Source organism: Dendrobium catenatum, unplaced genomic scaffold (genome assembly GCF_001605985.2).
Source record: "Dendrobium catenatum unplaced genomic scaffold, ASM160598v2 fragScaff_scaffold_1521, whole genome shotgun sequence".
In the NCBI taxonomy this organism is placed as follows: Eukaryota; Viridiplantae; Streptophyta; class Magnoliopsida; order Asparagales; family Orchidaceae; genus Dendrobium; species Dendrobium catenatum.
Window position 1 is genome coordinate 595,836 of NW_021319983.1, and position 25,293 is coordinate 621,128.

The following is a 25,293-nucleotide window of genomic DNA, read 5'->3' on the forward strand; positions in this document are numbered from 1 at the left end:
CCATATGCAATGTTATTACTTCCTCTCATATGTTAATAATATGTCACAATTCCATTTATGTTTCCATTTTACTTTATACTCTTATTTCACCTAGCATTATAAAGTAAAAGTGTGTGTATATGACATATGAAAATCTCTACTCCATTCTAATAAAAACAAAAAAACATTCTATAAAAAAAATTATCAATAAAAACAAAAGAACAAATTGTTTTAAAAAGAGCTTTCTCTCCTTCCCTTGCCTTATCAAGCATTATTTCCCTTTGGAATGTGAATGCACTCATGTAGAGATATGTTGAAGAGGAAGAGGTGTCCAAAAATTCGCCAAGCAATTTTAAAATTTTCAGAAAATTAAAAGAAAGAAGAGAGAGAGAGAGAGATTGAAATGACATACCCAATACAGTATCCATTATATCCAAGCTCGATCGCCTAGAAATGTCAATGCTCCATGATCTTGTTGTATCAATAAGTAGACTCTTGGCACTTCTCCAACCTCAAGTAATGAACAGATACTGATTTGAAACAGGAGAAGAATATGCCCTTATCATGATAGAAGCTCCTGCTGTTCTGACAGACATCAAAAGTTGAACTTCGGTTGTATATTGGTGCCATTATAACTGTTCTCCCTTTATCTTGGCGACTAGTTTTCATTTGATACTCCATTTGGAGTAGTTGCTGTAGTAACATACCCTGTAATACGAACACTTTTAGAAGAAAGCGATGTTATAAGAATTTAGTCCATAAAGAAATACTAACATTAGAAGCACAAGAGTTGGCACAACAAAAACAGATTATTAGGTCCTGGATTCCAACTAGTAGAAAAACTGTTTGCTCCTAATATCCAAAACCATTAGGAGAGTCCAAGTGCATTGCATAAAAATTCAGAGAATGTTATGTAAAGACCTCAATCACTGTGGTTCAAAATCTGCAACAGGAGAAACCTGAAGAACATATGCATCCTTAAGGGAGAAGTTTGCAAGGACATCATCATAAAGCAGGATAAGTAATTCCATAAATAGCAGTTTTATCAATTAGGACTCGTTTGGTTGCTTGAAATTAGTAAACATGTCTGTTTACTAGATTCTATCATTTGCTTGAATATAATTATGAATTTCAGACGCTAAACACCATCAAAATTCATAAAAAAGTAAGGATTTTAATTTCACACTCATACTGATAAGAAAAAAAATCATTTCTGATGGCGATTTGATTGGGAGGGAATTAAGAAGTTTTCTCATTAAGAGGGAGCTGTTTAGGAAGGTTTTTAATAAAAAAGGAATTATTTAGGAAAGTTTTAATTATAATTGGGAGGGAATTATTGAGGGGCAAGAGATCTAATTTGAATTCAAATATGAAAAGAATTATTTAGGGAAAGGAGGTTGATTTGGGAGGGAATTAGAGGAGCTTATTTAAGGCTAATAATAGGGTAATTTTAGGATTATGTTTGAGTTTGCTGAAATTAGAATTTCTTAGATTGTGAGCGCTCTAGCTGCCGGCTATGTTGAACCGATACACCTATTTATGAAGGCGTGCTGTATCCGAAACACCGATACACGGATACGCCTCCGATACTCCACCGATACGTGTCGGATACGTCAAAGACGTATCCAATTAAAATACTATTTAATTTCAAAGGATACGCGTATCCGATACACGTGTCCGTTGAAAAACAAAAAGAAATCCAAAAAAAAAAGATTCGTCGTATTTACTTCCGCGGCTGCGAGCAAAGTTCTCTCATTTCCGAGATGCATTTGAGTCTCTTGATGATATGAGAATATTAGAAATTACTAATCTTTCACTTGATGAGCTTGAATTAAAAGCTATGGTATTTATTGAAGATGATATAAAAGTTCAAAGACAAACCACTGAAGAAGCTAATCATATCATTCCATCTATTGAATAGTTGAAACTTTATGAGCTAGACAATTTATGTTTATGCTTTTGTTGTTGTACTAGATATTTAATGCTTACTTATATTTTGATATTATAACCTACAAGGCTACAAATGATGTTATTGTCATTTTTTTTTTGTAATTTCAAATATTATGCTTTGATTGTTTTCTTAATTTTTATGTATGATTTATAAATTATGATGCCGTGTCCGCGCCGTACCTGTATCCTGTATTTTAAAGAATTGACGTGTCCCGTATCCGTATCGTGTCGTATCCGTGTCGCCGTATCCGTATCGGTGCAACATAGGCTGCCGGCTAGGGATTTGAGAAAACCGGATCTTCCTCTCTAATTAAAGATCCAACTGTATCTTATTGTTTTCTTTCATTTATCTTGCAATAAAAAGAGTTTTGGTATGTTCTTCCTAATTTCTTATTGTCATTCGTTGATTTCGAGGAAATTATATTCACTTCATATCAATTACTTTTCAAGAAATGTTTACCATCTATAAGCAACCTAATGGGTTCTTGATGTAATTAGCTTCCAAGTATTTTTGCGAAACAATACAGTTAGTTACATTCAACACTTGGAATCCATTTGCTAGTTTATTAACCTATGACTTTGTATTGCGATTAACAGAGATTTACCGCAGGGAAATTTCAGTTTTCTCTTATTGACATGACCATTCTTTTCAGTTGTTAACAATCTTTCCCGAGCAATTCCCCTTTCTACTTTCATTGGCTTCCTAACTAACATTCATTGCAGATTTGGCCAGACTTAACATTATATTCACAATCATTCTAGAGACCTCAGGAAATTCCTCCTGCACTCCTTCTTCATATGCTTATATGATATTTCAACCTCATTTCAAATTAAAATCCTAGAAACTGTGACAATAATAAAACTGTAGCTTGGCTCAAACAGAAACTGCTGGAAACGATTCTCACATTGCAGTTAAAATACAGCCAGTTCTACTTCACAGAAACTGCTTCAATTATGAAAATGTATCTAGAAAATCCAACAGCAAAGATGACAACTTATGAAAAAGTATCTTGAAACTACAGTAGTTAAAATAACTGCAGCAACTACGAAACTTAACTTGAATGACAATAACGACGCATTTCGTTTGAAATCATTTCCCAATCAGATCATTCACAGGAATGAAAGCAAAGAGTGACTATATACAGTGCAGTATTTTGGGCTCCATTTTGCCAAGAGCCGGTACATCAAACTCAAAAACAATTTAAATGGGTCTTCAATCTAGGAAACTACAATAAAAAATCTGCAAGGTATCAACATATATCATTCAGCCAAGCAACAAAAGAAAGATTGAGGGACCATTTGTGAACTCCATGCACATCAAGAATAGCAACTCAAATCAAACAGGTAAGGAAAAATGCATGTACCATTGTAAGAATGCCAATTCACAAAGGTTCAAGTACATGAAACAGTAATTTAACTAAACTTTTTAAATTGCCATGCTCACAAATAAAGTATCACTGAGTATAAACCCCTCAATACATTAAAAATGAATTGAAGAAAGAACTATGAAATAATACAAACTGGAAAAGAAAGTATATATCAGAGAACACTGGATGTAAATATGATGGGTATACCCATTCAAATTTAATAACAAAACAGAAAACTGAAGCAATCTATCATTGAATTTATGTTCGTAGGGATAGACAGAATAGAATAGTTATTGATTAAAAAAAATACAACAATATTACCAACTTAAAACTACGAATCCCACAAAAAGCCAAGCACCAACCAAGGCCTAAGAAGCTAGAAAACATAACATGTCAGGGAATCAATATTAAAGATACAAAAATTTTGAAAAGGGAATTTACATTCAAGCAACCGAAACCGCTATATTACAAACTTAACACCCAACCTTCATATTAATGCCCATACAGCTAAAATTAATGCATCTTACAAATTGCCTCTCTGTTAACCGCAAATAATCACGGTTGACATTATCGTAATCATGGACATGTGGAAAGCAAATACTATTAAACAAAATTTTAAAATCAATCCCTTATCCTTACCTCTCATAGCTCTTTGTGATTGCTAACAGTGATTGGTGGTAGTAAACGGTGTTGTTGCTGTGTTTTCTAGAGGCGGTAGTAGTAGTGTGATAGGCTGGCGTCAGTAGCAGTAGAGTAGGAAGGCTAGGTGGTGGTGGTGCAAGGTTAGCCTGAGGGTGTCCCGAGAGATTGTGGAGAGTAAAATGAGGGAGGTGAAGAGAATTGTTCACTTAAAAGAAATATTCTTTGCAAAGCATAAAGTTTCAACGGACTCCAACCTGAATTCTGTATCCCACTGAAACGGAATAGAATCTCAACATCGACCATGGCAGTTCTTTCATAGGATCTGCCTATTTTTCTACTTCTCTTGTTATCAAAGTTGCAATTAAGCACAGAAATTCAGTGGCCCATCAGTGAAGCTGCTAGAGAACACCATGGCCTCTGGCCAATGTTGCTAGCCAGCTTAGCCTCATTGAACATGGAAGGAGGATCCGCAACCATCCTAGAGGAATTTGATCAATCATGGAGCCTACAATTATAATCATCCCAGGGAAGACAATAAGAAATGTTCTAAAAAAAATATATGAAACATGATGTTACTTCCATCCTTGCAAAAGAGGTAGAGATCAAGAGAAAAAATGTGACAAAAAATCACACTTAACTATGGGCTGTGATCAGGATTATGAAGCTTTCTTTGTTGTAGCAGTCCACCAGTTGTCGATGATTTGGCATGAACAAGAAGGGATGTGATGTCAGGTAGTAATTGACACACTCATGTATGCTTGCCATGACCCAGAAGGCCAGAACCAACTAGGAGTTTTATCAATTAGGACTCGTTTGGTTGCTTGAAATTAGTAAACATGTCTGTTAAAATGATGAGTTTACTAAATTCTATCATCTGCTTGGATATAATTAGAAATAAATATGAATTTCAGACTCTAAACACCATCAAAATCCTTAAAAAGTAAGGATTTTAATTTCACACTCATAATGATAGGAAAAAAAATCATTTCTGATGGACCGGCTGATTTGATTGCGAGAGAATTAATAAGTTTTCTCATTAAGAGAGCTGTTTAGGAAGGTTTTTTACTCAAAGATGAATTATTTATAAATTTTTTAATTATAATTGGAAGAGAATTATTAAAGGCAAGAGATCTAATTTGAATTCAAATATGAGAGGGAATTATTTAGAGAAAGAGGTTTGATTTGGAAGGGAATTAGAGGAGCTTATTTAAGGCTAACAATATAGTGATTTTAGGATAATGTTTTGAGTTTGTTGAAATTAGAATATCTTAGGTTGTGAGGGCTCTAGCCATCAGCTAGGGATTTGGGAGAGCGGGATCTTCCTCTCCAATTGAAGATCCAACTGTATCTTGTTATTTTCTTTCATATATCTTGCAATAAAGAGTTTTGGTGTGTTCTTCCTAATTTCTAATCGTCGTTCATTGATTTCGAGGAAATTATATCCTCTTCCTATCAATTAGCTTTTAAGAAATAACAATCTAATGGGTTCTTAATGTAATTAGCTTCTGATTATTTTTGCGAAACAATACAGTGAGTTACATTCAGCACTTGGAATCCATTTGCTAGTTTATTTACCTATGATTTTGTATTGCGATAAACTGAGATTTACAGCAGGAAAATTTCAGTTTTCTCTTATTAACATGACCATTATTTCAGTTGTTAACTATCTTTCCCGATCATTGCCTCTTTCTACTTACATTGACTTCTTAACTAATATTCATTGCAGATCTGACCAGGTTCAACATTATATTCACAATCATTCTAAAGACCCCTGGAAATTCCTCCTGCGCTCTTCTTCATATGCTTATATGATATTTCAACCTAATTTCAAATTAAAATCCTAGAAACTGTGACAATAATAAAACTGTAGCTTGGTTCGAACAGAAACTGCTGGAAACGATTCTCACATTGCAGTTAAAATACAGCCAGTTCTACTTTACAGAAACTGCTTCAATCATGAAAATGTATCTAGAAAATACAACAGCAAAGATGACAACTTATGAAACAGTATGAAGCAAACAGTGACTCTGTACAGTGCAGTATATTGGGCTCCATTTTGCCAAGAGCCGGTACATCAAACTCAAAAACAATTTAAATGGGCCTTTAATCTAGGAAACTACAAAAAAAAATCTGCAAGGTATCAACATATATCATTCACCCAAGCCACAAAAGAAAGATTGATGGACCATTTGTGTACTCCATGCACATCAAGAATAGCAACTCAAATCAATCAGGTAAGGAAAAATGCATGTACCATTGTAAGAATGCCAATTCACAAAGGTTCAATTATATGAAACAATAATTTAACTAAACTTTTAAAATTTCCATGCTCACAAATAAAGTATCACTGAGTTTAAAACCCTCAATACATTAAAAATGAATTGAAGAACTATGAAATAATACAAACTGGAAAAAAGGTACATATCAGAGAACACTAGATGTAAATATGATGGGGATACCAATTCAAATTTAATAACAAAACAGAAAACTGAAGCAAGTTATCATTAGAATCTGCCTATTTTTCTGCTTCTCTTGTTATAAAAGTTGCAATTAAGCATAGAAATTCAGTGGCCCATCAGTGAAGCTGCTAGAGAACACCATGGCCTCTGGCCAATGTTGCTAGCCAGCTTAGCCTCATTGAACATGGAAGGAGGATCCGCAACCATCATAGAGGAATTTGATCAATCATGCAGCCTACAATTACAATCATCCCAGGAAAGACAAATAAGAGAGTTTCTAAGAAAAAATATGAAACTTTATGTTAATTCCATCCTTGCAAAAAAGGTAGGGATCAAGAGAAAAAATGTAACAAAAAATCACACTTAGCTATGGGCTGTGATCAAGATTATGAAGCTTTCTTTGTTGTAGCAGTCCACCAGTTGTCGATGCTGAGGCATGAACAAGAAGGGATGTGACGTCAGGTAGCTCATGGATGCTTGCCATGACCCAGAAGGCCAGAACCAACTAGGTCACCATTGGTATTATGATTGATAAAGCTGTTAGTAAAATAAAGTAGTGAGGCTGAAAATGGAACAACAAATGTCCGCGGCCAGCTACAGCTTTACAAAAGATTACATATACACAGATAGAAGGGTTGCTCTCAGTGAAACCAATCACTGAAAGCTTGAGTTTCTGTTCCATCATTAAAATATCTTATTTAGAAAAAAAAAACAATTAAATGAATAAGTTTGAAGCAAAGAGTAATGGCAAAAATAGACTTACCAAAAAAAACATTAAATATTCAGAATAAAATAACTAAAGAGCTTTATATCCCTCGTAGAGTGCATGGTCAACAAAACATGTTACAAGAAAAAGGCATATAGTAAAAGCAGGAAGATCATCATTAAGTAAAAAAGCAGACAATCAGACTAAGAGATAGATGAAGAAGATGATCAACAGTTCCATGCAAAACATGATAATAAATACATATCACTTTGCCAGCCAGGTCTCTATAGATTACCGTTAGTCAAGATCTTATTATTGAGGACTAAACAGGTAAATATGATCATTTTTAGAAGCCTAGTAAATAGGAGATGCTGCACCTCTTGAAATTAGAACCTTATAAAAGGCTTGAATAAAGTACCATTGGCATTAAACTCCCAATTCTTAACATCGCCAAAATGATTTCTGAGATTTTGTAGGTATATGTCACCATGATTCTTGATTTTGTCGGTAGTGGCATGCTTATTATTACAAGGACATATAGAAATGGGCAGCATATGTAGGAAAGAGAGCATATCAAGTATCATGCTAGGATGAAGAATTATAAGCAGGATCAATTGATAAGATAATACCAATTTTTAAGTAGTCACCAAAGATAGAATGATTTTTTCAGTACTGTATTTTTTTTTAATATAAAAGATCAACGAAGGGCCTAACGTTAAAACCAAAAATAAACAGACACAAGTCCAAGCAAGGACAAAAGTCAAAATAACAATACAAAAGACGCCAAAGATGAAACAAGCAGTGGAAAGGCATATACAGTCGGGCTAAGTCTTTAACAGGAAGCTTAAAACCATCACCCAGAAGCTAGACAAGGACCATCCATAGGAGGGGAAGAACTGATCCAGCAAAGTTTGACACCCCAAAAAGCACACCATAAGGAACACCAGTGGTTGCCAACAAGTCACAACGTCCAGGAGATGATAGAAAACCTCCACATCATTGCCCGGTCTAAAATCCATGAAAGCCAAAGAAACAAGTCGAGAGCAGTACCACTTTAAACAGCAGAAAATCTAATAAAATCAAGAGCAACACCACATAAAACATCAAACAAAAGGCAAAAAAAAAAAAAGCCGAACCTAGACAAAAATTATTTCTTTTTGCGTTTCCTTTTTCTATGCTTACCACTCTTCTTAAAAAGACCAACGTCAGCAATTTAAAATATACTTAAATAGTTAAATCTAAATTTTCCTGAGCCACCGATTCTTTTTCAATCATTTCTTCCCAATCAACAGAAGAAATTCCATCATCCAGCCAATCCTCATTCAACACCTTATTCCTAGAGGTACAAGCAAACTGAGCTACCAATGCATCACTTGAAATGACATATATAGGCACATCTACCAGAGGGGTATCAACCAAAACACCCTTATTCAACATTGAACTAAAAGGAGCAGGTGTAACCAAAGCATTAGCCATCTCACTATGTTGCACCGATACACTTATTTATGAAGGCGTGTTGTATCTGATACATCGATACACGGATACGCCTCCGATACGCCACCAATACATGTCGGATACACCAAAACCGTATCCAATTAAAATACTATTTAATTTCAAAAGGACACGTGTATCCGTTGAAAAACAAAAAGAAATCCAAAAAAAAGAAGCATCGTATTTACTTCCGGGGCTGCGAAAAAAGATCTCATTTTCGAGATGGATTTGAGTCTCTTGAAGATTTGAGAATATTAGAAATTACTAATCTTTCACTTGATGAGCCTGAATTAGAAGCTATGATATTTATTGAAGATGATATAAAAGTTCAAAGACAAACCAATGAAGAAGCTAATCATATCATTCCTTCTATTGAATAGTTGAAACCCTCAGAGGTATTGACCCCATTAGGCGCTCCCCCAAATGACACAGTACTGTATTTTTTCTGAAGAAGTTCCTTCCACCTTTAGGGTTTGTTTGCTTCTTAGGATATGACCTTCCTACAAAAGGAATTAGCAACTTGAAGTTAAATTAACTTCCTCCGAGCGACTTCTGCACATTGCCATGTCTTGTTAAGCAAAATTTTTAATCACCATTAACAGAAAGCAAAAGCTCAGTTTAGTTGTACTTTTGTTTAGGATTGGCGAGGAAAGAGGTGGATGTAGAGAATGAGAAACGAGTTGACAGTGCCTAACCATTTTTTCCCCTTCAATATGGCAAGATGTTTGTGGCACAGTCAATCCTCATAATTATATTACCAGTAGTTAGCCCGTGCCATCTGCTTTGAAATATGGACATTGCGTGTTTTCTCAACCTACAAAAAAGAAGAAAAAATATGCACTTGCTTGTAATCAGCTGGGAGGACGAGCGTACGTATTAAAATTTTATGAAACACTCCCATATTAATGATAATTGACTTTATCCTTTGATTTACAATGAAAATAATTTTAATAGAATTCTTTTATATGGGTGAGAAATATCCTTGTGCTGTGAAAATAAGCATTCACGAGAAGAATGTCATATACCTAACTTATTAGGATGGGAATATCATTTTTCTTAAGTTGTTTTCATTGAAACGATCAAACCTTCATAAGCTTAAGAACAAACTTGAAAAAGGTTTATTTTATGCAAATTCAATTTAGCATAATTAATACGTCACCAAAAATTGGCTTGATTAGGATCTTGATGCACATCTAAATTTGAAACTTCCAAAATTAAATTAGGGACCATCCAAACTCTGATTTCATCAAACATATAGTCAAATTGAATGTTTGATGAGATGAACCCAACAACACCAAAATCAGTCCAATCCGAGCCCAAATGGACCCAAATCAAAGGATCAAAGCATTTTTTAAAGCATCAAAATATTAATTGAATAACCAAATAATCTCCAAATAAGATGTGCTTATAGTCGAATTGAGAAGCTCGACGAGCCGAATACAATGAGTCCAAGATTACTTAATTCTAACATCATTAAGACACTTAAATGCTTAACGAACGCTTTATGATCGAGAAAATCAATATGAGATGTCTGATGAAACTCTCTGAACTTGGCCTAAATCTTCTTCATATTTACAGAGCATGCTACTTCCAAAAATCTATAAATAGGTCATCATTCCTCACATGAAGGGGGAAGAGAAGAAAGAAAACTAGAGAGAGTTCTCTTGCATTTTTCAGTCATCGCCGCCGACGACCACCATCAACTATTGTTGCAGAAAACTACCACGTCACCATCTCCAGAATACTGACAAAATTTAACACTACTGTTGGGCATAGTTGCCCACCTGTGGGTACACGTGCTTCCAATACTCCCTAGTGGAGAAAATCAAGTTCTATTATTGGGTATAGATTATCCTTCCATGGACACTTGATTTATGTAATCTCCATCAGGAAAATCATAAGTTTGTTTAATCCTCCTCTTCTTCAACAGTGACAAAAGGAGGATTCTTGTATCACTTACTACATAATGAATTTTTCTACTGGGCCAGACCACGTGATTTTTTCCCTTTCCAAGTTTTCCATGTATCTTATTCATTTTTCCTAAGCATGCTGAATTTTTGTATAGCGCTGAGACTTAAAACACACATTTTACCGACTTAAGTTTTCTAACACGTAACAATAATATTAAGATTTCTACATTGTGTTTGATAGAATTTAAGAAAAATAAAAATTTTATACAAAAATTTGGCAAAGTTACTTAGTTCGAGAATCATTCATGATTTCAAAGATATAATTTCGTACACAATAATTGAATTGCAGCATATGATTCCAAAATACATAAGCTTTTTCTCCCTCTTTAACGACATAAATGTTAACATTATCTAAGATAACAAAAATGCCTGAAACTCTCTTTGATAAGAAAAGATGTACACTATCAACTCACTAACAGAATATGAAGGAGGATGTCCTTACCTTACAACAGCATTAACTTATGGACAATGCATATCCAGATTGAGTCCAAAAATCATGAATTATTTAATCCTTCTTAGCATGCAAGCCAAGAAGTTTGAGAATAGTCGAATCTTCAATCTACTGATTCGCATCTTGCTGATTTAATAATCAGCTTAAAATGGAGAAACAAAAACTCTTCATCTTCTCTTCCAATTTTCCTATATACAGATGTGCCGCTTCATTACTTCACTAAGATTAAAATCTCAGAAAAGTCAGCGAAAATCTCAGTTTTCTAGTCAAAGTCACACACTATGATATCGCTTTTCAACAACAATGCTGCATAACCAACTTTTGTAAATCGAATAGAACAATATCATTCTTCATGATTGAGTGTTGCAGCTCTGTAGCAGTTGTTAAAATCAACAAAACAAGGTATGCCTTCCAGTAAAAAATGCAAAGATCTCCAAAAACCAATAGCATCGGCCGGGTCATATTCCCCGCCATTCCATGTGAGATTTTGTAGAAATAGCCAATCTCAATTACCAAATCAACACCAAAAAAAATTCTCTAGGAATAAACCCAAGTACAGCCAGGGATCTTTCTTAACCCCTTCAATCTCATAATATTCCTTACTTGGGAAACATCAGCCCACCTATTATCTGCAGCATAGATATTTGACATCGAGACAAAATTTCCTGCATTTTGTGGCTCTACCTCACTAAGCCTTAACAAGGCTATCTCGGCAAGCTCTGTATTGCAATGCATCCTGCATGCTAACAAAAGTGCACCCCACACACCAGCATGAGGCTCCATAGGCATAGATTTCACAAATTCAAATGCCTCTTTCAACAAACCGGCTCGTCCAAGAAGATCTACCATGCATGCATAGTGATCAAGCGAAGGATCGATATTGTACACATCTTTCATCAACTTAAAATACCCACTACCCTCTTCAATGAGGCCAGCTTGGCCGCATGCCGTGAGTATCACTGTGAATGCAATATCATCTGGGATGATCCCTTCTTTAAGCATTTGATCAAACAGTTTAGCTGCCTTAGCTCCAAAACCATGTATAGAATAGCCTTGCATCAACGAACAGTAAGAGACCAAATCCCTTATCTGCATTGAATCAAACAAAATGGAAGCTCTTTCCATGTTTCCACATTTTGCATTCATATCTATCATGGCAGCCAATACATGAGGTTGACTAGCATCAAGGGAGATCTGCTGAACATATAGATCTACCCACTTAGCAATACTAATTCTACCCAATTGTGCACATGCTGACATCAATCCGACTATAACAACTTGGTCAGGTTCAATCTTTCTATTATACATCTCAACGAAAAGCTTGAAAGCCTCATTGGGTTGGCAATTCTGTGCATACCCAGATATCATCACAGACCATGAAAAAACATCTTTGTTGTTCAACTGTTCAAACATAAACCTTGCGGAAACCATGTCACCGGCCTTCGCATACCCGTCAATTATTGAAGTAAAGGAAATCTCATTCCTCTTCGGCATCTCATCAAAAACCTTCCGAGCATTAATCAAATCCCCAGCCTTCACATACCCATCAATCATGACATTCCAAGTAACAATATTCCTCTCAGGCATTTGATCAAACAGAAGGCGGGCGGCCACTACATTGCCACAAATAACGTAGCCAGTAATCATGGCGGTCCAAGAGACCTCATTCCTGTACAACATTGTGTCAAACAACTTCCGAGAAGCGTCAACCTGGCGGCATTTTCCGTAGAAGTTTATAAGGGAGGTGCGGATGAAGAGGTCGTCCTCCAGGCCGAGATGGACAATAGCTGCGTGGAGGGAAGCACCAAGGAAAAGGGCGGGGTGGAAAGAGCAGGATTTGAGAAGACACGGAAAGGAGAACCCATCAGGATGTTGAGAATGGCGCATGAGATTAAAGAGGGAGAGAGTGTCGGAGAGCGAAGAGAGGTTGGAGGAGGCATTGAGGAGAGCGTTCCATAGGATGACGTTGGGCGAGGAGACGCGAAAAAATACTTCTGAAGCGTAACGTAGCGCAAAGTGGGAAGCACAGAGGACGAGAAAGCGGCAAACGAGGACCTGGTGCTGCTCTAGGCCCTTGCGGATAATGTGAGGGTGGATTTGCTCGAGGGATCGAAGAGTTCGACAGGATAGAAGGAGAGACGCGACGGAAAGAGAGGAAGAAGAGGCGGCGGCTGTAGGTGCGGTGTTAGCAAGGATTGCTGCTGAGGAATAAGATAGGCAACGGCAGCAGCAGCGAAGGAAAAGGGTCATAGAGCGGCGAAGCAAAGCAAGGACAGTAACCGAGTGGCCGCTCGCTTCGTTTCATGGCCGTCAAGGATTGATTAGGCTCGAGTAGCTGTATTAAGCTTCATCTGGGACGGCTAATTGCTTCTTAAAATATTTTTTTATATAAAAATTTTATAAGAGAAAGATATTTTAAGAAACAATAAGAAAATTATTTCAAAACGAAATCTTAGTTCGGCTCAGGTAGATGTGAGCCAAGCCTTATTAGTCAACGGGCTTGGCTCGACTCGCTAAATGTCTCGTGAGTCGAGTTCAATAAGCTAATAAGTCAAATTTGAATTAATCATGACTCAACTTGTTAATGATTTCTATTTCAAAATATGATCCTCCGAAAAAGAAATCCTAATTAGAGAATGATTCACAAATTAAAAAAAAAAAATTATCTCATGATATAACATATATAAGAACATATTTTAAAATTTTAAAAATTATATTTTAATTAATTATGTATAATACTTTATATTGTACTCATCTCAATATGAATAAAAAACTTTAAACTAAATACTAATAGTATTCTAACATAATTCTTTTTTCCACCAAGATATGTTTTTCAATCAGATTTTATACAATGCGGCAGTTGAAGGGAATCATTAAGGTTTTATTTGGGACAGCTTTTTTATTGCTTTTCAAAATATTTTTTTAGTACAAATTTACTAGTTCAAAAAAAATTTGTACTAAAAAATTGCTTTAGAAAACAAAAAAAATAAGTTCCAAGCAAAGTCTAAGTCATTTTTATTGTTGATTTTCATTCATATTAGATTAGGACAAATGTTAGAGTTGGTCAGTGATGAGCAATATTGAACAGCGAATGTCCAATCAAGTGGAGATCATGGTATCGAGCGCTGCAATACTGACGTGGCTCATTCTGGTTGGTCTTCGGAAGATATTCGGCATCCGCACAGAATAATTTCGGAATCAGATGACCTACGGATCGAGATCAACCAAAGTTTGGCATCGGCTAACAAGCGACGTCAAATGTCAACAATGGTAGATCTTAGGGTCAATTGACAATTGATGTTATGATCAGGCAATAGAGACCAACGGCAAAAGAGTAAAGGCAGATGCTAGTGTCAGTCATCACGTTCTTTCCTATAGCACTTCCTTAAATGTATAAAGAATGTGCATATTTTTACAATTTTTGTTAGAGTGTTCTAATTATTTCGATCATTGAGAAGTTTGCAAATATTGTCTTAGGTATACAATTTAGGTCCAATAGAGCTCAATTTATCAATTTCTTCCGTTGTTGGATTTGTCTCTATGAATCACAAAGTTTGAAGTTTGAACATTTGGGTGTTTTTATATCAAAAAATTACATCGCCTTGATATTCTTTTTTTTAATTTGCGTCACTTTTGCTTCTTAATAAATTATGGAAAGAATTTTATAAAACATTTCAATATAAAATAGTCTTACAAATATGCATTAAAAAATGAATGAATTAAAAAAATTGAACGCAAATGTGTGATATATAACAAAAAAAAAAATCCACTTCTAGGGTTCATGATATTCAAAGCATATTGGAATAAAACTTTCAAATTTTAATTTACTATTATGAGAACTCTAATTTGAACAAATTAATAATTGAACTAATCAACTCGATGAGATAAAATAGTTAACACCAAAAATGATCCGATCTGAGTCCAAAGTAGCTCAAGTCAAACACTCAAAGTATGATTGAGAATCTTGAGAAATTAATTTGATAACCAAATCATATCCAAATCTTACATGCTTATGGCCAAATCAAACGTCTGAGGAGATGAATACAATGAGCCTAACATAGCTTAATTTTAACATCATTAGCACTTAAATGTTGAAGGAATATTCTACAATGGGGAATACCTTGGTCGTCTGATGAATTGCTTTAGATTTGAGTTATATTTTCAAAGAATGCCAACATCAAAACATTAAATAGAGTCATACTCTTTGCACATGTAGGGATCGAGGATGGGAAAGAAGTTGGAGAGAGTTCATACGTTTCTTATAGCTCTACCCTAACACTCTTATCGGATTAGTGCTACCCAACCCTACTATTGAATTGCCATTATATTGTTGACACCTAACCACCACAATTGAACCATTATTGTCTAACCACCACCAGCAAACCACCATCGCCTGATCACCTTTGCCAAAACACCATCCTTTAAATGCTATCTTCAAGCCACCTTTGCTTGAACACAATATCTTGACTATCATCATATGACCACAATCTTCCAACATTGTCCCACGATTATGGTCTCATGATGATCGCTGCCTAACAATAATATCCTAACCACTATCACCATCATGTCACTCGACCAACATTGCCTAACAACAATCTTTCGACCATAGTTGTCTGACCATAGTCATCTAAACATGTTTACTTTACCACTGTTGCTCCACCAAGGTCTTTTAATAACAGTTGTCTGACTACAGTCTCTTAACCACTATTACACAACTATATTCTTTTACTATAAATCAAGTATAGCAGCTTAATCATCGTTGACTGTCTATGATATCCTAATCATCATTACGTGAATACACCAATCATGATCTTTCAATCATCATCCCAACAATTATCTCCCAATCATCATCGCCTAACCATAGTCTGTGGACAATCATCACCTGACCACAGTCTTTTGACTATCATCACTCAACTATAGTCTCTTGACTATTGTCACCCTATAATAATTGATCGATTATAATCACACATCTTTACTATCACTCAACTATTATTGCTCATCATTGTCAATAATGTTATCACGTTTAAGATTGAAACATTCCACCGACACCAACATTGATGTCCATTGACTTTGATGCCCATCATTATTAATAACATCGAATCACATCATCATATATAAGGTAGATGTATGTGTTCACACTAACTATAATGTCTTCCATCTCCATTGCCCACCATTTTCAAAAATGATGATATGTACTATCACATATAAGGTTAATGCATACTGTCAGCACAAAAGCCAACACCCAATGACTCCATAACCAACCATTACCAACAATGTTAATGCATACTATCACATATAAGGCTAATGTAAGCCATTAATACAAACATTAATGTCTACCATCATCAATAGTATCAACCCACAATGTTGCTTATACGGACGATGCACATCATCGAAACTAATACTAATGCATTCTAACTTTGTTGTATACCATCACTAATAACATCGATGCATGCTATCGCCTATAAGGTTGATGCACACTATTAACACTAACTCTTGACTCTCGACATCAACATCTTGGCCTCTAGTCTCATTTCCTCAAAGGAGAAGTGTCGAAAATGCAGTAAATAATTCCTAGAATATAACTCCAATTAGAGGTGCAAGTAAGCAAAGTCGGCTTGTGTGTCTACTTGAATTTTACACGTCAACAAACTAACAAGGTGAGCTTATTGAGCCATGAGTTCGAGCTTGAGCGCATACTTGAGTTCGAGCTTGAGCGCATACTTGAGCTCAACTTGGCTCAGTTCGTAAGCTTATCAAACTTCTCATTTAAATTAAAATACATTTCGAAATTATTCTCAAAATAATATAATAAAATATATAATAATATTTGTAATTTTTAAATATAAAAAATTCATATAATGTTCAAGTAAAAATGATATGATATTATTGTTTAATTTTATTGAATCCGTTTAATAAGCAAAAAATCTTCTTGTAATTATTTTCATCAATCTTTGATTTATCACCGGCAATATACTCATGATTTCATGGCCTATATAATATTGCATGTTCAAATCTAAGATTAAAGAAATTACTGGCTTTAGTTGATTCCATTCGCTGCCATTAGCCATTCAAAGTAGCCCGAGTACAAAGAGGTTCGATGGGCTAACCTACGACAGGGATCATCTAATAGAACTTCAATCAGGCCGGGATTTGACCCTCTTTATACAATGCAGGAAAATATGTCAAATGAGAACTAAGATGACACTCAGAGAAATCTATAAATAGACTACTTTCAGTTCATTTAGGAGCATTTTCTTTTGAAATTTCCTCACCAACAATGATAATCATACCAAACATGTTAGTATGTGTGGAATATGATTAATTGATTGTGTAGATCAATCGAGTTGTATTGTTGCCTCGTACCTCAAGGTAATTTCTAGTGCTCGTTGGGGGTTTGCGGAGGGTTTACCGTCTGTTTGGGTTTGGGTGCTTTACACTTGAATTTTTTTTTACGTGCATCGCCCAGGGCTGCAGAGTAGAAACATCAAAGAGCAGAGTGCCAAAAAGCTCTAGATTGGGCGTCACAGTGAAGTGGAGTGTCACAGCGCTGCGGCGCTCCGTGTTTAGGAAATAAAAAAGTTCAAAGTGGACTAGCCAGTTTACTTTCTCATATTGCTGGAGGGTGGCATTCCTTTGTGTTATTAACTTGGAACTTTTCTTGTGATTAGAGTGTGAGAACAGTGTAAGAGAAATGAGAAGCAAGGAGAGGATGAAAGAGACGAGAGACCTGTACTTATTTTCCCCCATTTTCATAATGAATTTTTTTGGTGTAGTGTCGCTCCGTGATTTTTTCCCAAATTTTGAGTTTTTCCACGTTAAATCCTAGTATCTCACTACAAAAAATGTGAGATTTTCGCAGCACTTATTAGTAACAGTTTTAAAACCGCTGCTATAAATTAATATAAGCAGCGCTTTTCACCGCTGCTAAAAAATTATCAAAAACTTAAAATTTTCACAGATCTTTTTATAGATGTGGTTTGCAAAACCGCCACAAATTTTTTACAATTTAAAAATCTATCTCCCCTCTCCCTCCCGCCCTGTGTCCTAGCTCCCCCTCGACATCCCGCGTCCGTCTGGCCCAAGGAAAGAAAGCAACAGTAATTTGGCAAGCAGGGACGATAAGCGGGGGTGCAGCGGTTTTAAATCTGCTGTGAAGAAAGTTGTGGCGGTTATAACCGCCGCGATAGGTCAAAAATTGTGCTGCGATAGGGCTAGTTTTTGGTAGTGTCTTTTCACTTTCCACTGCTTTTATTTTCTTGTTTGTGTCATCACATGGTTTACTTCCATCCCCAACAAAACCGACCTTATCTTATTCAATCAAGATGTCTTCGATTCGAGATCTTTTATATGTTTTGTTCAAAAAAATTATAATAATCTTGTGCTGCATGGAATAATCTGCTCACAGACTTTTGATGATAATAATAATTTTGATCACCTTGCTCCTCTCTAACAACACATCGCCATCATAATATTTAGTGTAGAACATATGGTTTGGAGCTCTTACGACTAGATGACAGTTCAAGATGGCAGAAAATGCCACACCAAGGTCTATAATGACCATGCCTACATAAAACAACTTTGATTTTAAACCCTCCTACGGCTTGGAGGCATCTTTTCTGTGAAAATTTCAGTAGTTGGTGAATTTTTTGCAACTTGAGAGTCCCTGCTGTGAAATTTTCTGTGAAAATTTCAGGTGTGGAGAAAAACTCTTAGCAATTTCGTAGTTTGTGAAAATATTTTCCAACACACAGATATCAAAGATGGACTATGGAGATTAGCATTCTGTTATTCGTTACATTAATCTTGACTAGAGAATCTGTTCTGAATAACTGGTTCCAGTTGAAATGTAGACGTTTTTTTTATATATAATTCACTAACATAAATTTTCTCATGTTGTTAAGGTTTTCCATACTGCTGGAAAACATCGAAGATCCTACTCCTTGTCATCTCCTGCATTCCAGAGGCATTTCAAGGTGAACCAATTGAGAGTTTCAGCACAAGATCAAACTCATTTCAGAAAGCTGAATGGTCGAGAAAGAGCAATTGCAGCCTTGTTAAATCGGCAAGCAGATTAATTTTCTTCTATTAATTGTTCACTTAGATTACTTTATCATTTCTATTCAGAATAGGCCGACTGTTCTAAAGAAATCAAAGATGTCAGAATAGATTGTTCTGTTACCGGGATAAACCAAAAGGAGAAAGTGACTGAACTAGTTTCAACTCAAAAGCATAAACTTGTAGGTGAAAGCAAGGTATTTGAACACTATTTTTTTGTTTACCATCAAATGTAAGTTCGAGCACAAAGTTTCATGTGCCTTCAACAATTTTCTCTTTTAAATGGAAGCTTATACATCAGCCATCACTCCCCTTCAAATATAAAATAGTTAATATCCCTTAATATTATGTGCAAAAAGCTTGCTCAACCACATGGGGGCATATCTCTTCATAAAATAAATTGATTCTACGGGTTCATTCCAAGATCTCGACCTTGAGGTCGCTCGTTTCATCGAACGATGCCTAGTTTGCCAAGAATATAAGGGGTTCAGTCAAAACACTGCTCTTTACACGCCTCTACGAGTTCCAGATTCTATTTTGAAGGATTTAAGTACTGATTTGTGTTGGGGCTACCTAAAACCAAAAAAAGGAGCAGATTATATCATGACTGGTTCTCAAAAATGTCACATTTCATAGCTTGTAAGTAGACATTTGGTGCTTACCAAATTGCTCAACTATTTTTTCAAGAAATCTTGAGCATTCATGGCTTTCCTCACAGCATCACTTTTGATCGAGATGTAAAATTTATTAACCTCCTTTGGTGTGAATAATGGAAGAAATTAAACACTGAAATCAAACTTAGCTCCGCCTATCACTCCCAAACCGACAGGCAAATAGAAGTGATGAACCGCACATTGACGAATGAGCTAAGTTGCTTAGGGAAAATGCACCGTAAATGTTGGGATGAAACTCTTGTCCAGGCTAAATTTGCGTACAACTCCATGAAAAATTGTTCTACCAGTCTATGTCCTTTCAGCATTATGTATACAAAGGTTCCTAATCATCCAAAACATCCTCTCTTCCTTAACCAAAATACATAAAGCCACACAAAACAACTATAAACAATCTTTAGACTCTGCAATAGGAATCCTTCTTCTGCACCAATTATTCTCTATTTTAAGGTTTCAACAATCAAAACTATGGTGGTCTATGACAAATTTTATTACTGATATTTGTCCCTCCTTACTAAGTCATAAAATTACCAAAAACATTGATAAGGCAATGCATTAAAGGAAAGCAGCATAACATAATTCAGTTATAAACAAGAACATTACAAGAAATTCTATGAGCTTCTTAGAAGTATTCCTCAGTCCTTCCCTTGAAACCAATCTGACCAAATGTGAGGCAAAGGAACAACCCAAGATGCCATGTGACTAACCACAGCCTGCAATATAATCAAGTTCAAGTTAATTAGTTTAACCTGGAGTGATCTAAATTGCTAAATATATATTACATAATCAAATTACTATTTACCAGAACTGAGAAGTGAGAGCAGGTCCACTAGGCCAGTGAGCAAGTTCATCTCCAATGCTTTGGAAGAATAGTCCTGTGAGGCTGTTTCCGTTGATCACCGGAATACTCGACGGCACAAGCCAGCCAACCAAGCCAAATCCAATGACATTCAGATCTGTGCGAAGCCAGTTCCTCTCAAAACTGATCTCACAGAAGGAAAATCAACATATTAGAGTCAACAATTTATACTAACTAATTATATTCTATATTGATACACTCACCAGGTGAACTTTCCACCTGAAGCCAGTTTCTGGCTCAAAGGATTCTTAATAGCAACTTGAGGCCTTACGAAGCCTATGAAGTTTTAGAAAAACAGAAGCATTATTCTTAGTCATGTCAGCAGGAATTGATCAGTAAGATTTTACCTGATGTGAGAGATGGCTTTGAAGAACGGGACGGGAGGGAAAGAGGAGATTTAGAAAAGCCAGCTATAGTAGTTGAGGTTGCCATGGCTGCCATCTGCTTCTTTTCCAAACTGGATTGTTTCAGAGATAGCTGGTTTTTTGAATGTTCAAAGACTTGGGAAGCTTATGGATTGTTGAGAACTGGATACAGATTGATTGGTATCTGTGATGTGGAATACTTCAGATGGATTTCAAGGATAGAGAGCAGGAAATGAGCAAATGGAGTGATGCCACATGGAGAACATGTGGATAAGTCATCTTATATTTGTCAAGTGGGGTACTTGTTATAAATTTTTTGAATTAAACGGGTTGGGTCAACCCTAATCCGACCCGTTTTTTGAAACGGGTCGATTTCTGGAACCCGAACCCGACCCGTTTTGAAATCGGGTCGGGTCCAATCCGGCGGGTCCGGGTCGGGTTTTCGTGTCGTGTCAAAAATTGACACCCCTAGTTGCTTCTTCCTGCTAACCTTGTGTTTCTTCTCTTCCTCTGTTATTCTCTTTTCCCCCTGCTTCTCCTTTCCTTTGTTTTGCAGGTTCAATCGGTTTTCACACCAGCATATAATGCTAATATTCCCGCATTGACCTATAAATGCCCATCAGAAGAAAAATCTAAATAAGCTAAAGATTTGAATACATTCAACATGTATCAAGCCAACATGAAGTAAAATCTATATAAGCTAAAGATCTCCTCTAAAGAGATATTTTAAGGATTATACTATTATATTTCATATAAGTATTTAACATCTCAGTTATAAGAAATACTATAATTTTTTATATATAAAATAAGAAAGGGGAATAATTATGAAATTTATATATGTAATTTATATTACTATTGTTGCTTGCTAGAAAATTTGCAACGGTTGAAAGACAGTTTGTAACATATTAATTTTATATGAAGAATCAGCACATATCAATAAAAGTAGTGTAGTAAGAGACATTAATATTTTATATGAAAAATATGATAAGGGAAAAATCATATGACCTGATCTAGTTGAAATGTTTCAATTACTATATCTCTTTGATTATAATTGATACTCAACTTGGCTATAAATTTATTAAAATTAGAGTTAAGATGATCCCAAATTTAATTTCAAAAATTATAATCCCAAAATGTATCGAGATTTGGGCATGATTAATTGAAAAAATATTTCATACTTCATTCAAAAGAATACTTGACCTTTAATTTGAAGAGCATAAACCCAACCAATTTAATAATAATACTTTTAATCAATTAAATAATAATCCAATTAGAGGCTAATGATAAAACACAAAATACGTAGAACGTTCGAGTAAGGTTTGAACAAAGTTCAAAACCGATCAAGTTATGAACGTCGAAGGAGGCGACATATGATTTTCCTTTTAATTGCTTCTTAATATTACCCCAATTGCTATAATTGTAAGGGGCGATAAATGCATTCTTACCTAAATGATGAAAGATACTTAAGCACTAATCTTGAACAGAAGATTAATTAGGGGATCATCGTGAAGAGAAAATTGAACAGGTTGTGCCGAAGATTTACAGCATACCCATCACTCGAGTATTGAGACCACTGGAGATTAGGGGTGTTAATATTTGACACGATCTGAAAACCCAAAAAATTTCGGGTTAGGGTCGGTTCAACATTTTAACCCGTTTCAAAAATTGGGTCGGTTCGGGTTGACTTTTTGACCCGAAATTGACATGTTTTGACCCAAAAACCCCATTTTGACTCGACAACCCGAGATTGACGATTTTTTACCCGAAAATCAAAGATTGACCCATTTTTTTACCCGAAAACTAGCAATTTTTTGTTGGCATCGGGTCATGTCGGGTTAACCCGGACCCAAAATGGGTCGAGTTCGGGTCTGAAAAACCGACCAGTTTGCAAAAACATGTTAGATTCAGGTTGACCTGAATAGTTTCGGATTCGACCCGAACCCGACCCGTGACTCGAAATTGACATCCCTACCGGAGAAGGTGGTTGCAAGAGAAAATTTGAGCATCTTTCTTGTTCAATTGTTCGAATGACAAAAACAGACTATGACTCATACTTCAATAACTATGATATTTTCATCAAAAATAAAATTTTGGTCTTATTTCTCCAAATAATTATCAGTCATATTTATCCAAACAATAGTTTTTCGAGGCATGCATATAAAGTTAATTTTTTTTATAGATGTTGATTTTTCTTTTTCTCTATATATTTCTTCTCATTGGATGATTTTTGTTAAACTAATTTCATCATTTGATTTGATATTTTATTTTAACTTTTTTCATCCTTTTATTTTTTTTCATCCTTTTAATTTTCCATATATATTCCCCAAATATTTGTCATCTCTTGATTATTTTGATTAAAATAATTCATTGATATATTTTTACTTATGTGCTCTAGCTTTTATATGTCATGCTTTTATTTGTCTCGTAATCGACTTTGTGCCCTACTTATAATCAATAAAATTATTTGAGAGAGATCTATATTCTTTGAAAAAAAAAAAAATTCTTCCAATTTATTCCATCATCTTCATTTTTTCTTCTAATTTGTTAAATCGAAGAACTGTAAGTTTCATCACTGATCGCCTCAAATTTAGGCTTCGTTTGGGACGGCTTTCTTGCTGCTTTTTAAAGCATCTTTAAGAAGCAGGAAGAAAGCAGTCACAAGCAAAACCTTAATTTTCCATTATCAATTAATCACACATATAAATTTTATTAGGAATCAATATTATACCTGTACCGGTTACACTTGTAATACTTTATATTTCTCTGTTTGCCTATATAAAGGCCTGTATACCTTTACTTTAATATTATTCACAATTCACAGTTTCTATTCTCTGCTTTCTTGCTTCTTCCAAGACTCCTGTACCATCTCTTTCATGGTATCAGAGCCCAGGCTTCTCCCTGGCTTCTTTCATGGCTGAACAAGGTTCCGCCGTGTCCTCCTCACCGAATCAACACATCCTCTCCAGCAGCTCATCCGACTACACAGCTCCGGCGCCACTCAAATTCTTGATCTCCAACCTTAAAACTCTCATTCCTCACCCACTCACTGCAGAAAATTACCACATATGGCGCATTCAGATCTTGCAGCACTTCTCGCAAACGGCAACTTTAAATTAGAAAAGATGTTAGTTGAAATTTACAATAACGCTAGATTTGGCATCACGAGATTGTAGTATCGCAACGCTATGGGTTTGAACGCTGCTTCAACATCGTCAGATGGATCGATAATAGAGGCTTGAGCACCACAGCTCTCTAAATTGGTGTCGCAGTGCTTCAAGATGGACTTTTTAGTTTGCTTTCTCGTTTTTCTTAAGGATGTCATCTCTTGGTGTATGGTAATTTTTTTCTCGTGTATAGAGAGTGAGAACTGTGTAAGAGAAAAGAGAAGCAAGGAGAGAGCGAGAGAGAAGAGAGATTTGTACTTATTTCTCCCCATTTCGATAGTGGATTTCTTGATGTGGTGTCGCTTTGTAGTTTTTTCCTTATTTCAAGTTTTTCCACGTTAAATCCTAATGTTCTTTTTCTTCTGCTACTTTTACTTTCTTGTTTGTTTTATCATCGTGCTTACTTTCATTCCCAACATATAATTATCTTATTGCAAATAATAAACATATTTTCACTATATTGATTTCTTTTATCACCACAAATTAGATATCTTAAAACATCTATAGAGAGTTTGATCAAGAATAATTAAAATAAAATAATAATATGGTGACCCAAACTTTTGATAAAAAGTGATGTTGCCTTGAAATAACTTATCCTAAGGCTTGAAGTTGTTGTAGGAGTAATGCAAGGGCCTTCGGTAACCACACAAATAAATAGATTGGAATATGAATAGGAGATGGGCTGACTAGGGTCAACTAAAAGAGAAATTATTACATCCGCTCAAAAATCGAACGGTCCGAATGTATACCGAGCAACACCGAGTCCAAAATACTGAGTTTTAGGTGACGTGGTGCGTGGTTACTGGTCTTTGAACGCATTCGGACACCGGATGTAATAATTGCTCCAGCTAAAGAACTTGAAATCACTTGGAGATTATATTTGGACTTATGTTCAATCTTTTAAATAATTTTATATAAGATTGGCATGAATGCTATCATTTTCTCTATTATTTATTTGATTGAGATGTTTTCTAAATCAATCAAATTGAATGTATTTGAAGCATTTGCGCAATATATAATATCTTAAAGCCTATATCATGCAAGACAATATCAGAGAACCCACAAGCTGTAGATTCCTAAAATATCTTACTTATGAAGCAAATGCCCCTAATAACTTTAGTTAATCTGACAAAATTTAACATCACATATTACAAAACAATTACC

The 25,293-nt window shown here is 35.4% G+C and overlaps 2 protein-coding genes across 9 annotated transcripts; both read right to left on the minus strand.

Annotated features, from left to right (window-relative positions):
• Positions 1-396: 396 nt before the first annotated feature.
• On the minus strand, positions 397-13,476 carry LOC110096684 (putative pentatricopeptide repeat-containing protein At5g37570). 8 transcript variants are annotated; one of them, XM_028700458.1, is made up of 3 exons: positions 11,007-13,476; positions 6,759-8,111; positions 6,202-6,632 (listed from the first exon to the last, which is right to left on the minus strand). In XM_028700458.1, the coding sequence occupies exon 1, from the start codon at positions 13,263-13,265 to the stop codon at positions 11,553-11,555; it is 1,713 nt and encodes a 570-aa protein (XP_028556291.1). In that variant the 5' UTR covers positions 13,266-13,476; the 3' UTR covers positions 6,202-6,632; positions 6,759-8,111; positions 11,007-11,552. The 8 variants fall into 8 exon arrangements, with proteins under 8 accessions (XP_020678405.1, XP_028556291.1, XP_028556288.1 ...); XM_028700456.1 differs by adding an exon at positions 9,290-9,408 and having other exon boundaries at positions 6,211-6,934; XM_020822744.2 differs by lacking the exons at positions 6,202-6,632; positions 6,759-8,111 and adding exons at positions 8,982-9,094; positions 9,290-9,408.
• Positions 13,477-20,163: 6,687 nt separating this feature from the next.
• On the minus strand, positions 20,164-21,145 carry LOC110096689 (photosystem I subunit O). The gene is made up of 4 exons (XM_020822751.2): positions 20,948-21,145; positions 20,804-20,876; positions 20,544-20,723; positions 20,164-20,454 (listed from the first exon to the last, which is right to left on the minus strand). The coding sequence occupies exons 1-4, from the start codon at positions 21,039-21,041 to the stop codon at positions 20,364-20,366; spliced, it is 438 nt and encodes a 145-aa protein (XP_020678410.1). The 5' UTR covers positions 21,042-21,145; the 3' UTR covers positions 20,164-20,363.
• Positions 21,146-25,293: the final 4,148 nt, after the last annotated feature.

Excerpts from the sequence above, each read along its gene's own strand:
- LOC110096684 (XM_020822746.2), bottom strand. The coding sequence starts at position 13,265 with ATGACCCTTTTCCTTCGCTGCTGCTGCCGTTGCCTATCTTATTCCTCA.
- LOC110096689 (XM_020822751.2), bottom strand. The coding sequence starts at position 21,041 with ATGGCAGCCATGGCAACCTCAACTACTATAGCTGGCTTTTCTAAATCT. Across the intron at positions 20,877-20,947 it reads AAAGCCATCTCTCACATCAG|GCTTCGTAAGGCCTCAAGTT; the intron begins GTAAAATCTTAC and ends AAAACTTCATAG. Across the intron at positions 20,724-20,803 it reads TCAGGTGGAAAGTTCACCTG|TTTTGAGAGGAACTGGCTTC; the intron begins GTGAGTGTATCA and ends CTGTGAGATCAG.